Raw genomic sequence first — 22,552 nt, forward strand, 5'->3', positions numbered from 1 at the left:
ATTTATCCATGCACCTTTATATTTACTTGCATGAATTTACCACAGGTTCATAGCGGCCTTTGCCATTTTAATGCTTACAGAGCCTAAAGCTTCCAAAATGCCTATCTGGCCTGTACATATTTCATTAAAAATAAACTCTATATAATAAATAAATATATAAAATAAATAAAATGTTGCCTTTGGAATCTCTATAAATAAATTTAACTTTTTATTTTCATTTTTTACTAAGAGGTCTTTGCTTTAAACTCAGTGGGGTGAGACCCAGTGAGCAATTAACTGAAAAGTCTCTTGTTTAAGTAAGACTGCACCCTCCATGCCTTTGTAAATGCAGCGTACACTTGAGCAGGCCACCAGCCAAAAATCCGGATGAATCAAAGTATGGCAGCTATGCTGATATATGACAAAGTACAACTGATCAAAAATTTAAAAGCGTGTCTATTCCCCAGCATGCATCAGGCCTTTTTCCTCCTTGCTTTTGCCTCTCTCTCTCTCTCTCACTCTCATTCACGCGCACTCGTTTCCTCTCGCTCCCTCTCTCACACACACTCTCGCTCTCGCTCTCTCATAATAAATCAAGCGAGTGGGCATAGGCTCTCCTCCAGGAGGACAAACCTTTAAGTGCAGAACAAAATCAGCATGTTCCCTCCAAGCCTCCATCATAGATTATGCATGCGACAAAGTTTGGCAACAGTGGAGCTGATGGGATGACACAGCTAATCAATAAGAACCCACCGTATGAAACCTTTATAGTGGTTACTTTTTAAGGGCTCAAGTGAAGGAATTGTCTTTGTCAACTTTGGCTTAAAATATCCTTATATAGTTCAGGTACTTTCTCAGGGTCCACTGGTCTAGGTAAAAAATGTGTAAATTTTTGATGCCGTTTAGTCCTAGTCCCTTCTCTTGGAGTCCCATCTTTATTTAATGCAACGTAGTATCGTCTTCCAGTGTCCACGTGTTTATATAGATTTGATGAATATGTGTTATACCAGTTTTCTTCAAACTGCTCTCTGAATACACACTCCTGGGTTAATTTTTCCTATGAAAAAGAAAAGAAAAAGCAGTAAGGAACCAGCCACAGAAAGAATCTATCTAAAAAAAGAATTATTATTTTCACTGATCAAATCAGTAGCTCATTGGTCAATTCGCAAAATGAACTATAAATGTTCCCAATTTTAACTAAATAAAAGTTGTATTTCTGGATATTTCATAGAGCAGTCACAAGGGTGGATAACTGTATGTGAAGCAAAACTGATTCTCCAAAATCCTGGTTGCCAAAATCAAAACAGCAGCAACAGAAACAAAAACAGATTTTTTTTTCCTGATCAGTGCCAAGCAACTCACAGGATGTTACTGGACTTGCCTAAGCAATTGCTTGAACTGCAAGTGCAAGCGTTTGAATTGCAAGACATAACAAAAGGAAACCAGCACTGCTCTGCAGGGTCTGATGCAATTTAGGGCCTTCAAATCGCTATATCCTGTCCTTGCAAGGAGTACTCAAGGCTTGTCATTAATTTAAAAATATACAATTTAGTACCCATCATTTGGTTTATTATTGGCGTCAGAGAACCACAGCCCGAGCGAGCACAAAGCCCATGTGGTGGGACACAGGCAGGGAGCAGCCTCCACACTTTGTACGGGGTTGTCCTCATGTCCTGCTCTCCTCAGCAGAGCAAATGTCTCATCAGCAGCCAAAGCCCCAGCTGTCCACCACAGTCTCCCACTCCCCCTGCTCACCGCTGCTTCAGGCCGTGACACCCCCTAACCCTTCTGGACTGAGCGGACAGGGTTTGCTTAAAAAGCAGGAATCTGCTAACCTGGTTCAGCCTGAATTTGGAAGCCCTCACACAAGCGACTGAGCAAGAAGACTGGAAAACGTGGTGACCTCCAGCCTGGGAGAGCTGACGGACAGCTGGCAAAAAGGAGCCTGGGGACAGTCAGGCTATTCCCAGGCTCTCGCACATAAACTATAATAATGATAATATAATGCAGTATTATACAAGAGCTCTCACTCGAATAGCATTCACATCAACCAAATCCAGCTTCCAGCTGAGGAACAATTCCTAACGCCAGACAACACAGACTTCCGCAGATGCGTTTCACAAAAATTAAATCTTAAAACAGTCCTTTTAGACAGCTATACAGAGAAGGGAAAGCAGAGACCAAGGCCCAGAGGCAGCAGAGCATTTAGGGCACCTAAACCTACAATCTGAGCGTGATTAAGGAGTCAGGCCTCCAGCTCCTGGCCCCTCCAAGAAACACTGTCCATGGCTTAATCCAGGAGGCTCCCAAAATCCTCTGCCACCTGAGCCTCCAGCGTGACCGGGGGCTGCAGGCACCAGCAGGCACCCTGTGCCGACGGGTTTGGAGCAGGCAGAGCGCCCCGAGCGCGGCTGCCCCACGGCGGGGTTGGGGACATGCCCTGCGCCCAGCGCCCCCGTGGCCACCCTGTCCGCTCCCCGGCCGAGGCTGCGCCCCAACTCGTCTCCCACCGGCTCCGCAAAGCCAGGCTCCTCCTCCACACCTGAATATTTGGGGGAGTTGGGGGGGGGTCTAAATTCAAGCCGTGACAGCTCCAAGAGGCAAGAAAGGGAGCCAGAAAGCAGGTCCCACCTTTCCCTTTGATGGCCCTTGGGAACCTCGTGGCCCTCAGGAAGGAGAAACCCCCCCAGGGCCCGGCGCGGAGAAGCTGAACATGAGCACGTGCACACAGCTACTCTGTACAGGAATTTATTTTGAAGGTGCTTTTGACTACAACATTTTAATGTGTGAAGTAGCTCAAACACAGCAACGCTCTCTACTGCTTATCCAAAGACAAGCAACAAGCATTTGTTTACCTTAAATCCTCCTCTATGGGGCAGATCCTGCAACTACCTATTGATAATTACCTCTATGTACTTTGACTGTGAGAAACTGCAGCAATAATGAATATTACTGGAGCCAGAATCATCTGAAGTTAAACCCATTCCAGTAGCCGCCTTGTAGAGGCTCAGAGTACAAACTATGTTATAAAAATGATTCAGCTGCTATAAATACTGTCTTTAAGTGCAGCTCTCATTAGTATTTTATTTTGCATGATGTTTAAAATCACTTTGTTTGCAGATGCTAAGGGGTATTATATGTTGGGTCTATAGGTCCATGGGGGGAACAAGAAATTAATTCAGACTGAGTTTTCCTGCTCTCAAAAGGCAGTAGGATCACATGACAAACACTGCAGAGGCACTCCGTACTAAAAATAGCAACATTTTAGGAAGATATTTCAGTCTTGTCTTGAATTCATTAATTATTCACTTCATCTGCATTTTTTTTAGCATCATCATAAATTTCTGTCTTTGTAAGAACAGTACTTCCCCGTGCCCTGAAGGAGAAATTTTAAAATAGCCTCCCTTTATCTGGCAGGTTTGATCAATTATGACAGTGCTGTGGTATAGGGTTTTTATATTATACTGCATTCTCGATGAGTTCAGTGGATTTCAAGACTACAAATTTAATCTTTATTTTACAACTTTATCCTGTTTTTGCATTTCTTCCTCTCAGAACACAGCTAGAGCTCTTTTGTCCCTTATCAAAATTCTAAGTCCTTCGTTTGGGGAAAATCAGACATTAGGGGAATACTTCAACATGAACTTCACAGAGCTATCAGGATGCAGGTACTGATTTGTAGCTACACTGCTGACCACACTTTCAGAGAAGGGAAATCATTTCTTTAGAAATTCATGATACTGTTTCATTCTAGGACATGAGAAATCCTGGTTGTAGCAAAGGACCACCAAAGTAAACTGACTTCAGTGACTTTGAATCAGGCCCTACAAATAATTGGGGACCAAAATCCCAGAGTACTTTTCCCCCGGGAGAGCCTTGTCATAATGGCTCATATAGTACCAAGACAGACAGAAATTGATATAAACTAACATATTTATATATATATATTACCACAACACTATTTAATATGAGTTTACACTCCTGTTCTGAGTGCGCGTGCATTTTGTTCAAGCCAGAAATGCACATAACGCAGGGGTGAGGCTGGCACACGCTGGCAGCAAGTTTTGAACGCAAAAGCCTACGCTCCTCTTGCCTCCACGGCTGGGCATGCGAAAGGCTTGCTGAAAGCCACCGCTCCCGCCACGGGAAGGAGAGCGTGTTTCCTGACTGCAAGCGGCTTGCATTTCCCCTGCTGGCTGTGACTTTTAGAAAGCCTCTGTATGCACAGCCTAAAACTGAGGTTTAGCCCTAGAATACAGCAGCTTTTCCAGGCTGTTATTCCAGCAAATGACTTTTCTATCATTTTTCCAGTGCCACTATTTCATTGCCCCGTACTTCACATCACCAGACATCTTTGTGGAAGACTAACACAAATACCAAGCATATCCCACTGGAACAGCTGTGGAAACCAACCTGTGCTTCTATAAAAGGGGAGGCTGCCTGCCATGATCGAATCATTTAATTCGGGGGCCAAATAAGGAGGTGACCTCAAAATTATATAAATCAGATGTCGCACAACATACCACATGTTTTCAATGAAGACTGTTTACAGAGTATTCCACTATAAAGTGATCAATTCTCATTTTACTGTATTTCCACACTTTAACTTTTTTTTAACCTTTTATTTAACTCTAGCTGTTCAAATAATTGAATTGTTCAAAGATGCACATATCACAAGAGCAAAGGAACCAATGTGGATTGAATTCAGAAGCCTGATAAAGTCTGGCCAGTGTCAGTGAGCCTAGAACTCCATTTCTCTTTTTATATTCTCCACCAGCTAAACTATGGAGAAAAATAATTTTATTATCCTATTTCCAGGCAGACCCATTAAAAGTGAGATTATAAATTAACAAAGTAGAGGGTTACAGCCACCACAATGAAAGTTTTGGCATCTTATTTAAAATAGATATCCCTGTGAAGCAGCTAACTGAAAATATGTGGAAATAGGAAAAACACATGTACACTGCCCAGAAAATGGTTTCATGACTTTAAATATGATAAGGCATTTATGCTGCTTAGTAAATGAAAGCACAGCGCAGGATCCTGTATAAAACTTGTCAATATTCTTTCTTCTTTTAGATAACCCTACAGAGTTAAAACTCTAATTGTTTTGTAATCTGATGAAAGGAAAACTCTTCTGACCATCATTCCTAAAATCACAACAAACACATTTCATCTTTAGCGAACAATTTTATTTCTATGCCATATATAGTTTTGCCTTACGCAAACTACTGCACTGATTGATTTAATATAGACACTTTGCAAGTAAACAATCCAAAAGTCCAAACACTATTAAAAAGTAGTACATCTGATGTAATCAGCCCTTCCTACACATCTGCTCTATGTTAATCCACCCTGTCTTAATAAAATGTTTAGATATATTGTCTCCTAAATAAGCTCATGCAACTCCCTTATTATGGCTATATGACATTAATGAAAACTATATACGCAGTGAGAAGAAAAAAAAAAAGAACTATTCTCTTCCAAGTTGGTTTTCTTTGCTGTTCTGCTTACAAACACATACATTTTACCCCAAATTGGCCCTTTCTACTCTGTAATGCAAACAGCCTTTAGAACATACCATGTTTAGCTAATAATTAACAGTCAGCAAGAGCCGTCATAAATAAGGCTGTAGTAGACTGCTTTGTCTGACATCCCGTGTTAAGCAGGTTAGCCTCTGGCTGAATGGACAACCTCCAGAGTAACCTCAGCCACCACTGGAAGCCAAATACTGTGACTAAGCAGTGTCACTTTTCTTCCTAAGTTAGTGGAGAACAGTGCTAGTCAAGCACTGCATTTTGAATATCTGATTTAGTGAACGGCATGGACTTCTTTTTGACCAGTTTCTTCAAGCTATGTTTTTCCAGATTGCTGTTTGTTTAATAATTTGACAGAACATAACGGAAAAAAAAAAAAAAAGAAGTCTGCCAAAAATACTAGCTGACTTTTTTTTATGTCTGTGTCACTGTTTCTCCATAAGCACTTCAGGAAGATGGTAGGAAATCCTGCATGTCTACAAGAGAGTTCTAGCAAATAAGTAGGCGTACACGCTGCCAGTTACATGCATTTCATATTCCATGGCACTTTTTATAAGATAAGGGAAGTTAGGCAAGGTGTCCTGATAAAACCCCCGTCAGGCAATTACATTTTCCCTAACTGACCTCTCCTTGTACTTTCACATAGAAGGAGTTTTCATCTTTGCTTCTCCTCCTAAACTGCTAATTCATTTGCATGAAGTTTTTATTATACATACACCCCCACTTCCACAAAAAAGAGCTTGAATATTCTGTACTGCAACAATGAAGTAGTTCTAAGAGCGCTTAAAAATTAACATCTTCCATACAAAAAGCTTGTAAAGTCACCACCGCTGTGGGGAACCTGGTCCCCTTTGAGTGTTATCATCAGAAGGGGCAATAGCTATGCACATACCGAAACTGTGGTGGCACCACATCACAATTAAGGTGACAGAAAAGCAGTTTTCTGAACAAATAAGTGGACTTCAGCATCAACAGTAAAATCTCAGGAGCTTTGGAAGCGCGACACATTTCATTCCTTCTCCCTTTTTCACCATTCCCCTCATTTTTCCCACTCCATGCCTTCCACATCATGATGGACTTCCTCCAGACAGAGCAGACGGGGAGGCAGCACTACTACCCTGCACACCACGGTTGTTCACAGAGCTCTTCCGACACAAACTGCAGCAGCAAGAGAGGCCAGCTAGGTCTCCATCCATTTTTGCCACTGCCAAATCCACAGCTATTGGTTTTAGTGATATCCATTCCACTGAGATTTCCAGTTTGAAGCATCTGTCGAGCCTCAAACATGCCCTCCCTGGTCATGCGATCATTATAGGAAGAGCAAGCCCACCGTGCATGAGCACACGTCTGCCAGCACACGCTGCCGACCAGCGGTCATGCGTATGTCCATAAAGGTTTGCTTTAAACCTGCCCAGCCAAGTGAATTAGATGAAAACTCATTTTCACCTAAACGCCAAGGGCCTGCTCTTGCTTCTGTTGGAAGAAATGACAAAATTCCACGTCAAGGCCTCTGGCCATGAAAGTTGTCACAGCTCCATTTCTCTGAAAGCTGAAGAGCTTCCTTCCCTCCGCTACAACAGAGCAGCACTGGGAGGAAGTCGACTTTTAAAAAACAAGCAAGCAGGTGTGTTCCCCTCCCTCCAGTGCCAGCAGGACCAGACCCATACTGTGCCATTTACTATTCACACTTCTGACCTCTATTTTATTTTTGGTTTCCCTGGCACAATCCAGAACTACAATCATCAATGTTATCTAAGCATCTAATTCATAACGCTTGGCTGAACCCTTCCACGAATCAGAAAACAAGGTGGTATGCAATCTGATACACGGCCTGAGCCAATTTTTAAAGAAGACAGCAGAAAAGTTCCCATCAGCTTAAATGGAACTTGGATCAGGCTTGCAATGATAAAAAGGCAACAAATATTTTAAGACACTAAAAGAACCATTTCAGGCACGCTCAGACTTACTGAAAGCTGTAACTTGACCTACCCTAGTTCCCCACTCCACAAATTCTCTTCTATCAAATGGTATCATGTATGTCAAATCAGGTCTGTTATCCTACAGCTACACATACTCACTACCCTGTGCAAGCGAAATACCAGTTGACCTTTTAACTCAATAGAGATTTTAAATGAATCRTGCTTTGCTTAAATAATACAACTAAAATAGAGCATAGCATCAAAGTGCTTTGTCAGCATTTTTTATTTTGTTGTGTTGATCTCCAAGCAAAGAACACCAGCTTAAAGGAAAGCATAGTCCTCCTTGAGCAGAAAGTGTGTGCCTTTGGTGTGTAGTGGCAGGAGCAGCTAAACTCACAAGCTGAAAGACATTATAAATTGAGTGATAAAAATTACTTAATCTGCCTAGGTCTTTACACTCAGATGAGTACCCCCCAGACTTGACTTATCCATCATTAGAGAAGCACCTCCTCCCTCAGCTACAAGGTCTCATCATAAAAACAGGAGAACATTCAAGGCCCTTCATGAAACACTTTGCCACAGGGACCAAACAATTATAATACATATGCTATGACAAAAATTTATCCTATTAAAATACTTCATGTTCTGTTCTTTCAGCAAGTTGATTTGGTCAAGGACCAATGAACAAAAGCCTGTCTCTAAATTTAGTTACTGATTTTATGTAAAGCTCTCTGCTAGGTTCTAGCTCAGAGGACAGGGACATTACTGACCACAGTGTCAGTCTGGGTCGATCTGGATGCACTTTAAATGTCATCAAAGTTAAACAAACAAAGCTGCACAGGCTATTACATTTTGGAAAGATCCTGTCCTCCTTGCTGAAATGCTGAACATCCACTGGAGTCTTGGAAAACAATGTAAAATTTGCCAGAGATATTTTCAAGGCTGCAAGGCTTTGGTGGGCAGGACAGCAAAGGGCAGGTATTCTACGATCTTTTCCCAGCAGGACTCAACTGCATATTCAGTTTAAGTTGTTTGAAAATGAGGTCTTTTAATTTCCCACCTTTTTGGCCATAAAGGAAGGCCAGCATTTCAAAGAGCAGCTGCTGAAGAAAACATGTCATGTTTTAGACAGCAGTGCTCCTCCATTTGCTAACACTTCTCATAAGCTGTCTCTCAAGAAACTGTTCTTTGGACACAACCTTCATTCCTTTTCCCATAGACAATCCCACCCTAAAGTCAAGGGTTAGATTTTTTTTTTTTTTTTCAGTATTTTACTTTCTAAGTAGGACAAAGAAGATTTCACAAAGATTTCTCTGGAAAGCCATGTATCTTTGGTGCTGCCATGCCCTGCCTTAGGTTCCCAGTGATACAGCTGACCTAGCTTTCGGAAAACGCTTCAGCAAGTCGGAGGGTTCTTCTCTTCTGCTACCCCCCTTCCACCGCGCACACACAAACACACACACGCACACACACACGGGCCAATGGAACCTGTCTTTTCAATGGGTCAAACTTTAACCATGCAGTTAATTTCAGTTTTGATGAAAGAAATTGTCAATCTACCTGAAAAAAATAAATAGATAATAACAACTTCAACAGAATGGGGAGTGAAGAGGTCAAAGACCAGGCGGTCAGTCTACCAGGTAGCCAGCAGCATACAGACCTTCCAAAGAATTCAGATTTTACAAGCATAAAGAAAAAACCCTGATGATTTTATTTAAACATGACAACATTGTTTTCCCACATTTGTATATTCTAAAATGGCTCAAAAGATTTTCCTTAAATCTTCCCAAATAAGTTTCCTATTCTAAGTCCAGATTCTGCATTAGATGCTGTCCTAATGAAGGCATCAGCAGGCCAAAATCACCCTAGCTATTCAAGGACAATAAACATGCTTAAAAACTGTCTTTAGATTGCAGACTCTTACAGGCAGAAACTGTGTCTTGATTTAGGTTTTTTAAATGATGAAAACAGTAGGGCTCTTATCTTGATCGGGGTCTGCTGACACAACCATAAAATTAATAGGTGGTTTTACAGGAACAGGTCCAATTCTGCTTTCATTAAAGTCAATGGCACTTCCCTCAGTACTTTCAATGGTAATAGAATCAAGTCAAAATTTCTCGCAAGCACTCAGTCACAATTACAGTGCCTCCATAACTGTGTTAAAATCAAAGTGTAAAGTTTGAAAGATTAAAGATACACAGCCTGGGCCAGATCTCAAAAGCATGCAGCATACATAACAAAAGCCAAATTTTTTCCTCAGTGCCATTGTGGAACACGGATTTAAAACCTGATCTTCAGATCAAAAGTAGCAGCAAAAGTCTGTCGTTACAAAAGGAAAGAAAAAGAAGCCAAAGGGCTTTATAAAAGGAGGAAAAATGGATTTGCACTGTAACAAGCTTTATTTCTTAAGCTTTTTGAATGCAACACAAATGAACTGCATTACTGCACATCACCAAATCAGCCTGAGTACATTCAAGCTGCAAAGCAAATCCCAACCTAGGCAAAATCCCTAATGAAGTCCTCGCAGGGCAGACTTTTCTACTCTGTCTTTGAAAATGATGAATGGTAAAGTGGAAAAGAGTGCCACGTTCGCATCCCACTGAATCCTGAGTCAGAAACAGAGCACATCAGCTCTTCATCTGATGCAGCGCTTAATCCCCAAGCACTTCTCAGTGTGTCACTGCTGATGATGCTCTTTTAGTATGTCACTTCAACATACTACTCTCAGGTCAGCTTAATACAGAGCACCTTTTTACATTCTAGTACAGCTAACACTGCTAGCTCCAGAAACGCTCAGGCTATATTGACTGGGGAGCTGTACAGCTGCAAAGAGGTGAATCTGAAGAAGTTCAAAGTGAACATGTCCAGCATGGGCTTGCCAAGCAAGATTCAGGTTTACAGCCCAAAGGGCAGTGCACGAGCCTTCTCCCACCCCACACTGCAATGCTCCCTCACGGCTAAACCAGCAGAGAAGTAGCCCTACAGAAGAAGACAAGCCTTTTTCTGCGGCTTTAGATGCCTGCACTGGCCTCCTACCAGGTCGGACGCATGCTACTGTCAGAGCTAGGAAGGAAGCAAAAGTGTGCAGCTGAGGCAGGGGAGCAGGGCTGCCTGCTCCGCAAGCTGGTAGCTGTTAGATCGCCTTGGCTGTCTCATCAAACAGCACCTGCAATCTCCGATTTTTATAATACAGAATTCCACACATCTTTAATTAGGGGAAGGCAAATCATCAAATTAAGGTTCAAGTAAGGTCTTGCTTTATCAAAGCTTAGCTTTATATATATATATATATCTCATTTAAGTAAAAGACATTCTGGTGCTTTCTCGTTCCGGGCATGTAAGGGTAATCCAAATTCAGCATGGAATCACAAAGACCAAGATAAGGAGATCACTGCAGGTTTTCTCTCTTATAAAACTATCCTCAGACCTAGTCAGTATCTGGAATGCAGTTCTCCAAGGAAAATCACTGACATAAGAAAAAGTGCTGATTACCCAGTATTTATGCCACAAGACAGTGCTAACAGGTGTCTACCTTTTGTGACAGGTATTATAATTTGTGTAATTGTGATTGAAAAAACAGACCAAAATCTCAGTTTAATAAGAACCACAACAGGTCCAGGTTCACAAATAACTTGTCCCAGATTACCTGTATTAAGTGTACATATTCACCTATCAATTTTTCTAACAGCAATACCCACATCCCAAAAGATCTTTCTTTTCTACAGATTCCTTCCTACCTTGCTATCATCTTGCTGACTCTCATCCCTAATGCTGGCACCTGTGAGAAACACCATTTAACACTAACCAGCATTTAGAGAGGCTGTCATATAAATTCAGAAAGAGGCTATCTGCAAAGTTGAAGTAGGTGAGATTGTAAACAACAGATAACTGAGATTTCAGGACTTCTCTCAGACCTACACCCTGAATAAAGAAAATATCCACAGTAACAAAGCTGTTTTCTACCATACAGTATAGGGACAAAAAAAGTTAGTGCCTCACCTCCCAGCTGTCTGCAAAAATTTTTCATGCCTGCTCAAAATCTCACTTCTTCAATGATCTGAAACCTCCTAACATCCAGCCTAAGCTTCCTTTTGACCCGCTCATACCAATTTGTCCTTGTCCTTTATTTTAAGGATTTTTTTTCTCTCCTTGGTATTAAACCTCAATGCATTTACAGAGACAAGGACGTATGCTCTCAGTTTTTGTTTTGCTAGGCTAAATAAGCCAAGATACTTAGACTCTATCATATCTTTCCATTCCTCTGATTATACCAGTAAGGCCTTTCTGCACCTGTTCAAGTTTCAATTAATCTATAACATGAGTGACCAGAACTCCACTTTGTATTTAGACTGGATCCTACCATTGCCCTATGCAGTGGCATTTATATGGTTCTCCAAGGTGCATCTTTCCTCGTACATCCTAGGATTGCCTCTGCCTTCCTCACAGCTGCACAACATTTGCATTGTAGCCAYGCTGTGATGAGTTAGTGCCTCCAGTATCTTCTCTGCTGTTTCTGAAGAGTGTTCAACTTAGAAAAATCCTTAACAGTAGCCCCAAGCGCATGAGTTCACATTTTGCACACTTTAGGTCACCTAGTCCCCTCTGGGAGGCAGCTGTCTGCACTGAAAATACTTCCCAACTTTGCGACACCTGCAAATTTCAGTAACACACTCCTACTTCTTATGACAAGATGTTTAATGTCCCTAATAAAAATCAGGAATAAAGGAGGATTAAGTCCACCCCAAGGACTAATCCATAAAAGCTCCACTAATAATTTCACTTCGCCCTAACACTTTTCAACACCTCCCATTGCTGTCTTCTCTTCAGTTCCTTCATCATCTATCAAACAATCTTTTACTAAGCCCCATCTTCCCCACTGCAGCAAATACTCTTTTCTGATGGGTCGTATCTAACACAGTCCTGCAGATTAGGGCAATAGTATTTCCCATTTCTAGAAAAAGAAATGCCTATCAAAGTAAAATAGTAGATTTGCCTGAAACTATTAATCCAACTTCAGTAAACTCACCTGACATTTACTTCCAGGCCCTCCTCTTTTCTTTCATTCAAAAGCATGTTCTTAAGCCCTGAGCACAACTCAAGGCAGACGAACGGCCTTGTAGCTTCCTAGGTCATGCCCTTTGCCAAACAGAAACCACACGGCTGCAGGTTCGCAAACACTTGAGGCTGGCAAATACCTGCACTGCCTCTGGAAGAAGCATCCCCCCTCTCCAGGCTTTGTTCCCACCTCAGCACCACATCCTGCCTCATGCAGCCCCACAACGCATCAGATGGGGAACCATCGCGGCTGAACACAATCCTTTTGTTTTGCCAGGTTATTTTTCAGCTCCCTGCTTCGGTTCACCATGCAGCAACAGAAACGCTTGTGCCAGCAAAAGGGAGGAAGGAGAAAACAGTCACTTCTTTCAGCAGTAGTGTCAGCTGCACCCACTTCAACTGTTCATCAAACTACAGTCAAATCTTCCAACTGTGTTTTACCATCCCAACGAGTTCATTAGACATACTTGCTAGCCAAGCTAGTATGCTGTGCAGCCATATTCAGAATATCTTCCATTTGCACTCCAGGCTGAGTACCTAGTGCTTATAAAGACTCCTGTTCCCTTTTCATTTATATAGCTTTAAAAGTTTTTGCCATATGTTTTAGTATCCCTCGTAAGGCCCAATTTAGTTTCATTGTAGCAATTTGCATTTTATCCCCAGGCTTGTGGGCCTTAAGACATGCTTTTCTGCCACCTGCCCTCCTCCTGTTCCTTGTAGACTCTCCGCTCAGTGGCCAGGTCTGGTTAGGCTCCGAATCCTTCCCTGCAATTTTACCCTTGCAGGGATAAGTTTCTAGAGAATTTCTGTATCTCTGACAAAGTTCTAAATTTCCTCCACATTCAAGGCCATAAGCACCTTTATGAATGGGTCCTCTTCAAATCTCAGAAGTTTGCCTTAGGTCTGCTTCTTACAACTCTTCTGCTTAAAGTGAATTTACTCAGGAACACATGAGTCACTGCTACTGATACAAGACATCATCAGATTTTGGATCACAAGAGTGCCACCTTTTCCTGATCAGTTCCGCTTGTGCCAAAGCCCTGAATGCTCCTTGCAACTCAGCCATTCTTGAAACTGCCCTCTGACTCTCAAGCATTTATATCATTTATCAAAAGACGGTTTATTTTATGCACAAGCAGAAGGGTGTTAAATCTGATATCATAGCCATATCCCTGCTGGGATGTGACCACTCTCAGCCTAGAAGTCTGTGCTTTCAGTCAGGGAAATTACATTTACTTCTTCCCCTGAGAATTGTTGTGGACTGCAACTGTCCTGTCTCCAGGCTCACTTCAACCACAGGTGGCTGCATGTACACTGATGGGTAAATAATGCAGCTTTAAAAAAAAGAATCAAAAATATATGGAATCCCTTTAGATCAAAGGTGTTTAACAGGAACAGGAAAGTGTGAATGACACTGCAAGGTCACCTTATTATCTATCCTATTCTTAGATATGTGCATTGACCATATACTTTGTCAACACACTGTTCCCAACACATACCTTCAACTTTATTTTCTTTATGTTGCTTCTGTGCACCTTGACCCACCATCTGAAGGACTGAAAAATTCCCTTCGCTTATTTGCATGGGAACATAAAATGTGATAACACAGGTCCTTGCCTACAGCAAGTTATTTTTAGTAGACTATGAAAATCTGTCTCCTTTTCCTCAAAAACTGTTCATCCATCTTTGTAGTTTATTGTCCTTCTAGGACCACAGGACCCAAATAAATGCATACAATATTGCAGGTGCTGTCCTACTCAGACAATAAAGAGGCATATTGTTACCTCCCTGCACACTTACTGGCAAAACATGTTTCTTCAAGGGCAGCACTGTATCTCCCCTCCCCATCCTCACCCCAGTAGTTATAGGAGCCCAGGTTTAGTTGGCAGGTTTAGTGCCCCTGGACCAGTGCTGTTATCAATCCAGGCTCTGCAGCTCTGCTCCAGGTGCTCTGCAGGCACACAAGGTCCTCGCCCTACCCTCACCACCCCTTCCAAGTGCTCCTGGCCCTCCTCAGCATCCTGCCTTCCTCCTCCTCTCCACACTGCTCCCCCACGTCGCCGCTCCACATCTTCCACTTCCCTGCACACTTTTCTTCTTGGTCATACAACCTGTGTTGCCTCCTGCCAGGGCCAGGAGCCCATGAGCAGTCAAGGAACCAGCATTCGTGGAGAAGAGGAGTGGGACAGCTCTGTTCCCACAGGGTCAGTGTGTCCTACCASAGCACACGGAGGCATGAAGGTCATGCAAATGATCACGAAAACCTGCTTCGCTCCTCTACATGGCACAGGGCAGCACGGCTAACACACATTCGTTAACACATTTGCCAGAGGTGTTGGCAAGACCCATTTGGCAGTTGGGAAGGAAGAAAGGTCTTCATGTCTCATCTTAACACTCTTTGGATCCTATCTGTAGTTTGGATTTTTCCTCCTCTCTAATGAAAAGCACATTAACTGTTGTGAAACTTGATGAGTCATATCTGCAGGCTGCAAAGGGAAGGAAAGGTAAATGGACAGCAGGAAAAGAGCTAGACAAGAGGGAAAGCTGCTGTCACCAAATAGCCTCCAAGTCATCGCTACATAGCTACCACTTGCTTCTTCAGAGTACCACATATATCTTCAGCTTTGCCTAGCCAAATCCCAGGGATAGAGGGGAACTTGGGAACATCCACGCTGTGTTACACACTCCTCCCTAAGAACAGCATCCAAGGCCCTGCGCTGTTTTAACCAGAAGATGCAATAGCAACGGCCACCTGTAAAGGGCAGGCTGGAAAGARTGTTTGTCAGGCAGCTGATGCAGATCTAGGAAGAAAGCAGCACTTCAGAAGGCCAAAACGAGCATGCCTGGATCAAGATATTCTGAAACTGATTTTACTGTTGTCTTTTATGAAAATTGGCAGAAGTCACCCACCCTGGCTGCTCTACTCTGCCATATGTCCAATCTCCAGTGGCACCACAAATATGCTGGGAAAAATCTTCCTGTACCAAATGTTTCAAACACAAATCTAGAAGGCTATAAGTGTCATAGTAGCTGATCTGATTCACAGCTAATACATTTTTCTTACAGTAATTTGAATATAAATATGGTATTGTCATAGACACAGGGCATCTACTCCAGCAGTATCAGTGCTGCAATACTGAATGCCTGCAGAAACACACCTGTGTAAATCCACAGTGCAGAAGTAGAGTAGGACCAGGTATTTTTGATGTGGCTATTGAGTTGTGAGTGGGAAACAGCTTTCCCATCTTACAAAGTAACATTCACAGCCTCATACGTATACCTGCTCTGCACCATGACAAAGCCAATGGAAGAAACCAAGGCAGAGAGACCCACCTTCCAGAACTAGAGAACTTGCTGTGCAAGAACAGAGTTCAAATGGGACAGAACAGTCCAACTCAAGCACCTGCTCTGCTTAGTTCAGATGAAAAACTTGAATCTCAGTCTGTCACCTGTCAGCCCTTAAACTAACTTCAGTTAAGCTGATTTTCTCTCTTGCCAAAATGAGAACTCTAGCCTGGCTTGTGACTTGCTTCTGGCTCAAACTGGTACATTTATTCCCACCAGAGAACTTCATTTTCAATTAATTGCCCTTTTTTGACCAAAACCAAAAGCAAAATACTGTCACTTAAAAATGTCCAGCCAATTCTACACACAACTTTGTTCTGAGGCCTGCTTATCTCAGTGTTTCTATGAGAGCTGACAGTTGCTGAAATATAGCCACTAGAATTGCTAGTGTTGACAAGACTTTAAAGCATCGTCACACTGAGTAGCCATTAGAGGTTATATTTCATTGGAAGTAATGTAATTCAATTACCATCATTCTTCAGTATGTTCCATCTCTGGAGGCTGACAATATGCCATATCATCCATCAGATTTTAACCTGAACTTTGCATTCTGGCCCTATAGATTGCCAGTTCTCCACTATAAATGGCTTCATATTTTTAGCCTCATTTCTTAAGGAAAAGAGGTCATACAATTATTCTGTCCCTCTGTCTACCTGCTAGCCTGTCAGTCCTTCCTTCACTTTTCAAACAGTTTCAATGAAGAGGCAAAGGTCTTCAAGAAAATTAAGTTCCTATCAATTTTGTGACTAATCAGAGGCAGCGTAAAGAAAAGAAGTTGCTTGAACATCCTGCTTGGGAGTGGTGAGCTAGGCAGTCAGTGCAAACTGACAATCTAGTGAGCATGGACAGCTAATGCTGTCTCTTTCTCAGTGCAAGTGCAAAAGGCTGGGGAATTTGGGGTGTAGGAGGGAGAAGGTAAGGAGAGACCCATGTCTCAGACTGTGAGACATGAACCCTTAGGAAAGCAGGCCCCTTAGTACTGCTGTTCATAGAACAACTTTTTTACTAACACAGTGAGCTTAGTAATTTACAGAGAATTTCTTGTGCATATTTCTTCAGTAAAGAATGTTTTCAGTAATTCACTTTGACAGTCAAATATGTTACAAACACAAAATATAAATTATACAGAAAAGTGATTTACCATTTACTGTCCCAAGTCTATGTATTTAAGGTCTATCGATAACTAGTCATTTCTACATTTCTTTCTTTTTCTGAATATCTGAAGTGTAGAATAGCTTAACTGATTCACTGACTACACATTTATCTGTTTAAATGATTACTCTTATTGCTGATTTTCAACATTACTGATCCATATTACTGTTGGTTTTCTGCCTTTTTGCTGTCTAACTGAATCATAAAACTACTCATGACTTAATTGGTTCTTTATACTACAGATCAGCTGCACAGGAACTGTTACTTATGACAATGTATTTATCCATAGGCAGCTTGCTTCCATCTGTCATTGCATCCACTCCCTTTCTCTTTGCCCCTCCATTCTTTCCCACTCCCTGGTTCCCACCACCTCTGCATCTCCCACCTTTCTTCTTGTTCACACGTTCTCCGTCCAAGCCTTGCCCCTCATCCTACCACCGCCTATTCTGCCTCCCCTCTGTGCTATTTTCTGCGCCCTTCTGCACTTCCACCCTTCACCTGCTCTTCTCCCAGAGGACAGTCACCTTGCCCGCCCTACCTTCCCCCTCTCACAGAAGAGGTTGTTAGGGAGGGATCAGTCAACCTGGATATCCTGCTGAGAACACTGCTGCTGGACCTTCATATTTTAAGGTCTCCATAGATCGAGTACTGGAAAGCTAGACTTTCTTCTTACTCTTTCTGTTTTCATCCCTCTACTCATCCCCACCTTCTCATGTTTCCTCTCACTCTAGCTGTTGTCCCACTCAATTCCCTCCCTACGCTTTTCCCAGTCTCCCCTCTGAAACATGTATCTTCAGCTACACCCAAAGTCACACTCGTTACTACTTTAACTCCTTTTTGAGTGTCTCTCTTCAATGCCTACCCCACCAGACCCCCACCAACCTCTGGTCAATCACTGGAATCCTCTCCTTCAAGCCTCTAATGAACCCCAAAGAATACACAACCTCCCTTCATTTTAGATATTTGCCTCTCCTTCGGACCTGCCATCCTCTTCCTCAAATTGGGGTACCTCTCTAGTCCTGCTAGCCTTGTCAGTTTTGGAGGCTGGCACTTTACTGCTAGAAGTGGTTGCCTTCTACAGTCTGGGGAGTTACCTACTTGATTTCAGATACTCCTGCCCATGATCTGGCCAGAGTGTGAACCCCAGGGGCTGCCAGAGGTCTCGAATTACCAGAAAGGGTCATGTCCCACACAGCTCTGCTGCACAGGGATAGCAAGGCGGAGGTCTCCAAGACAGCCTAGAATTGCCAAGGACGGTCACCCATCAGCTGCAACTAGGTTTGTTCACCACTCGAACTCCCACATCAGAAATCTCTATTTTCACTACTTCCTCAAACCGTTTCCCTCTGCTGCCATCCCCACAGGGAGCAGCAGCCAAACTGCCAGGACATGACCATCAAGCCTCTTGCCCTTATTCCTCTGCTTTTCACAACTGTTATCCATTCTCATTTCTTGTTTTCTCACCCCTTTATGCCACCCTTTACCTCCCCTGCCACTTGCTCATTCCAATTCCTAGAGAGCTCTCTGCCTACTAACAAAAAGCAGTGACTTTGTCTCCTTTTAAGTCTCTATTGAAAAGACGCTTTTACAGATCTTACAGTACACCTTTTAGTCTTCAGCAACCAGCTATGGCCATTAATCTCCGCTGCTTATATCTAAATTGTGGTCAGTATACATTATCACTCATTCCTGATTTTGACACCCGTTCCCTCTTCCTTATTTGTTATACCACAGGAAGAAATCTTGTTTCTGATTAGATCACAAGATATTTAAAGCAAAAACAGTGTTTTTACAGCACCTAGCACAATAAGGGCTTGTAGGAGCTATACACTATTTTTGTTGTAGAACACAAAGGTTATAATTTTTGGAGACAGCTAGGAACTTACCGAGCCATACAGTTCCCCTTTCTCATTCATTCCAAGGTAGAGTCCACTGTCTACTCCTCGAATGCTGACCAGGCCCACTGCTATACTGATAAATTCCAGTATACCTACAACATACAGGAAAAAAACAATGTACAGGTTGTTTCCATTTAAAGATTTTTCTCAGATGTGACCGATCCCTGAGTGACAAGCAGCTATTTTCAAAGGAGTTTTTCCATTTTCAAAGTTGTTTTGAGGAAGTTGAGGAACAAATGAATATATTTTCAACTGTCGTTCTTGAACACTTAAGTCCTTTGAGCACCTACTAGAACAACGCATTGCAGAGAGCATTAAGGTGGCAAATCAAAAGATTAGTCTCAATCTTTCTCAGCATTTTTAAACACAAATCTAAAGCTCAGTCATATTACACCACATTTGTCAGTATTCTGATTTGCACAACAAACAATATATTCAAAGAAACAAAATCAAGTATTCAGGTAACCAAAGTTACCATGATTAAAGAACTTAAGGGATTTGGTTTTCAAAATAAATTCCTAGAAATACATTTGAATCAGAACTGCAAGATGAAAATAAAATGTTACACACAGAACCAAAAGATCTGCTTCGAGGCATCAATAAATCAGGAATACATGGAAAGAGTTTTACTCACAGTATGATCTTCCAGAGGATCCAGAAATGAAAATCTGTAGTACAATTCAGTCCCACACATATTTGTCTAGATATTAATCATTCTAACTCTTTGGAGTGTATTTACTCATCTCAAATCTGAAAATTAAAATATTCTCAACCTAAATAATAGTGTATAAATGATTAATTCTTCCTGTACACATTATAGCAACCTCACACAGAAGCATTTGTGCACTACAGCTAAGAACATTTTGCAGAGAAGCACTGCTTTTGCAAAGCTCCCTAGGTTCAGCATTGACATGCATGGTACAGCAAGTGTCTGTATCAAATACCAAGTCATCTGCTTCTGAGGGTTTGGGGTTTTTTGGCAGCCTTCCCTGCAAATTGCTTACCTCCTCAATGAGGATGCTGCCAGTCAAGTCTTGCATAGACCTAGAATTCTTGTGGAACAAAATGGAAATTGCTTCCTATTTCGGGGTGTTCATGTAAGTCTAATGATCTCACAGGAGTTATCCAGCAACATTAAGCAGCATACTGCTGCAGTATACTATTTTCTGAGCCACATAATAAAACATAGAGTAGCATTTTCAATATATTTCTTGAATTTTATGTCTAAGCACACTACATAACCATTTTAAAGCTTTTTGGAAATTATATTTACATGAAATAATACAATAACAGTATAATATGTGTTGAACCTCACATGGCCAATAAAAAATCACTTTCATGGATTTTTTGAACAATTAATTTGGCATCTCTTGGAAAATAGTTGTGCGCTAATCAATAACAGGCATGAATCACATAAATCTAACAAAGCATGGGTTGAAGCCAATAGGGAAAATTTATAGCCCAGCTAATGTAAAGATGAAATGTATTCCCTGTAAGGGACTATTGATCATTACCTTATATATTATTCAGTACTACAAACACCATATTCTTAGCGTTTTGATAACCCTGTTTTAAGGCCTAGGCATTTTAAATTATTCTCTACATACATACAAGGAAAATGGCTTCACAAATATTGGGAGGAAATATTTAGTAATTATGGAATTTTTTGAAGTAACAAAAAGTGGTAGTATGTTGCTTATATGGTGTATGACAGCATTTCTGATACAATTGATGCATTGAAACAATTTAAACATTCCCCTTATATCTGGACATGCAATACTTCCAGACTTCTTAATAAAGCTTTTTCTGTAAAGCTTTCACTAAACTATCATATTTCCTGATACATATTACCAGGCATTTTAACTGAAGTTAAATCTTATGTTAAGTGTGTATTATACCATACTGTAGCTAAGTTAGTGAGTCTGGCATCTTTCACATCAGTATAAATGTAGACTTTAATTGCTGTCCTCATTGCAAGCATTTGGGTGCACACTGCCTAGTGTGTTAAAAGAACAAAAAAGCACTGTCACATCCTATTGTGAGTGCAGAAGATGAGTTTAAGGTACTTGGCAAAGAGCATCCACATATTTGAGATCAGAACAGACTTGTTCATTTAAAAAATTCAAAAGCCTATTCACAACAAGCTTTATGTGCCATGCTATTAAGTCCTCAAGCGATTGTCTGGGGCCAACCATGCAGTCTGCCACAAGTTTTGCTAGTTTAAGGACTACATGATTTGGCCCAACACTCTTGTGAATATTTTCACTTTATAGTTTCTGTAATGTGCACACAGTACTTAGGATCTGAACCAGATATTAAAAAAGATATTCCTCTTCAGAATGAGACTGGAGCAAATGAAAATCAGGACAGCTCCAAATTTTAAAGGCTAGGGCCCTATTTAGAGACAAAAAATGGGGTAGAAGAAGGGAGAGAGAAAATAACTGTCTCAGTACATGAGATCCTGCAGAATATCTTCTTGTCAGAGACTGCAAAGACTCACTCCTCCCTAAAGAGGTAGGAAGAAACTTTGTGGGAAAGTTATTCTTTATGTGTCCACATCAGCCCTTCATCCACCTCCTTGCACATGATCCAGCTTTGGGCCATGCTGAACAGCAGCATGATACCAGTCTGGCTGTGTACAGCCAGTCCTGCACTCCCACCAACCTCACAGGAGACAGGAGAGAGGTCATCTACAGAATATGAAATTTTAAGTTTCCTCTGGTTTAYCTAGAGCAAAGAATAGAACAATAGAGCGCATCTGTCTTGGCTTTAAGCAATGAACATCTTTGCAATGATGAATCTTTTTTTGTTCCTCCCTTTTTGCATTTTTGTCCTTTGTGATATATAGTCTCTCTTTGTATTGCTGGATCGAAGCAGTTTAGCTCCACTGAGCACCCTAAAACACCGTCTACAATAGCTAACACAGTAAACAAGCATCTCTGCCAGCTGCTTATTTGTCAGATTTCCAGAGGAAGTAATGAGGTACCAAGCACAGAGAAGGGAAGCCACAGAGGACTTGCAGACACAGAGCAAGGTAAATAGAGTTGTGTTGTAATATATTTAGCAAACAATCATTCAGCCAGAGAAAAATACAGAGAGGAAAAAAAAAAAAAAGAAGAGCAATTCCTCGTGATGAAGTTACTGCAAGTTCAGCCTCATGAAAGAGATAGCGAGGGGGTGGGTGGGGAGGCGGCCCAGGGGAGAGGCCAGGAGGGATTTCCCAGGCTTTCCCCTCTCCCTGCAGAGCGAGCAGGGCTGCTCCGCTCCCGCGGCTCCTTTCCCGACACCTACTGTCTGCTTTTAGAAAGCTCCGCATTTGGCACTCAGYTGGAACAGACCTTTCAGCCGGGATGTTTCCCGCCTGTCACAGCTGTCACCGCTCCTCCCACTCCCCCACATTATGCCAATTAAGAGCCCGGAGCGCAGACAGCGACAGCTCCCCAGGAGGCGGCAGGGCCCTTCCTCGGCTTTCGGCTTTCGCCGCGCGCGGTGCCTCCCCCCTTCCCCTCCGCGGCGCTTAACAGCGGCAAAGTCGCCGGGGCGCGGGGGCCGCGGCAGCGCAGCCGCAGCCGCAGCGCCCCGGGGACGCCACCGGCGGCCGGAGCAGCAGGGCTCGACGGCGGGGACCCCCTCACCCCGCGGGCCGCTGTCGCCCCCAAAACCCGCC

At 42.3% G+C, this 22,552-nt stretch overlaps 1 protein-coding gene across 1 annotated transcript in view; it reads right to left on the bottom strand.

Moving 5' to 3' along the window:
- Nucleotides 1–598: 598 nt before the first annotated feature.
- Nucleotides 599–22,552, bottom strand: part of FGF9 (fibroblast growth factor 9) — a 25,632-nt gene continuing 3,678 nt past the window's right edge. The window contains exons 2-3 of the mRNA XM_026073733.1: nt 18,874–18,977; nt 599–1,036 (exon numbers count right to left, since the gene is read on the bottom strand). Of these exons, the coding sequence (XP_025929518.1) occupies nt 791–1,036; nt 18,874–18,977 (350 nt within the window). The 3' untranslated portion in view covers nt 599–790. The remainder of the gene's footprint in view (nt 1,037–18,873; nt 18,978–22,552) is intronic.

This window comes from Apteryx rowi, unplaced genomic scaffold, assembly GCF_003343035.1.
Source record: "Apteryx rowi isolate R43461 unplaced genomic scaffold, aptRow1 scaffold_376, whole genome shotgun sequence".
Taxonomy (NCBI): domain Eukaryota; kingdom Metazoa; phylum Chordata; class Aves; order Apterygiformes; family Apterygidae; genus Apteryx; species Apteryx rowi.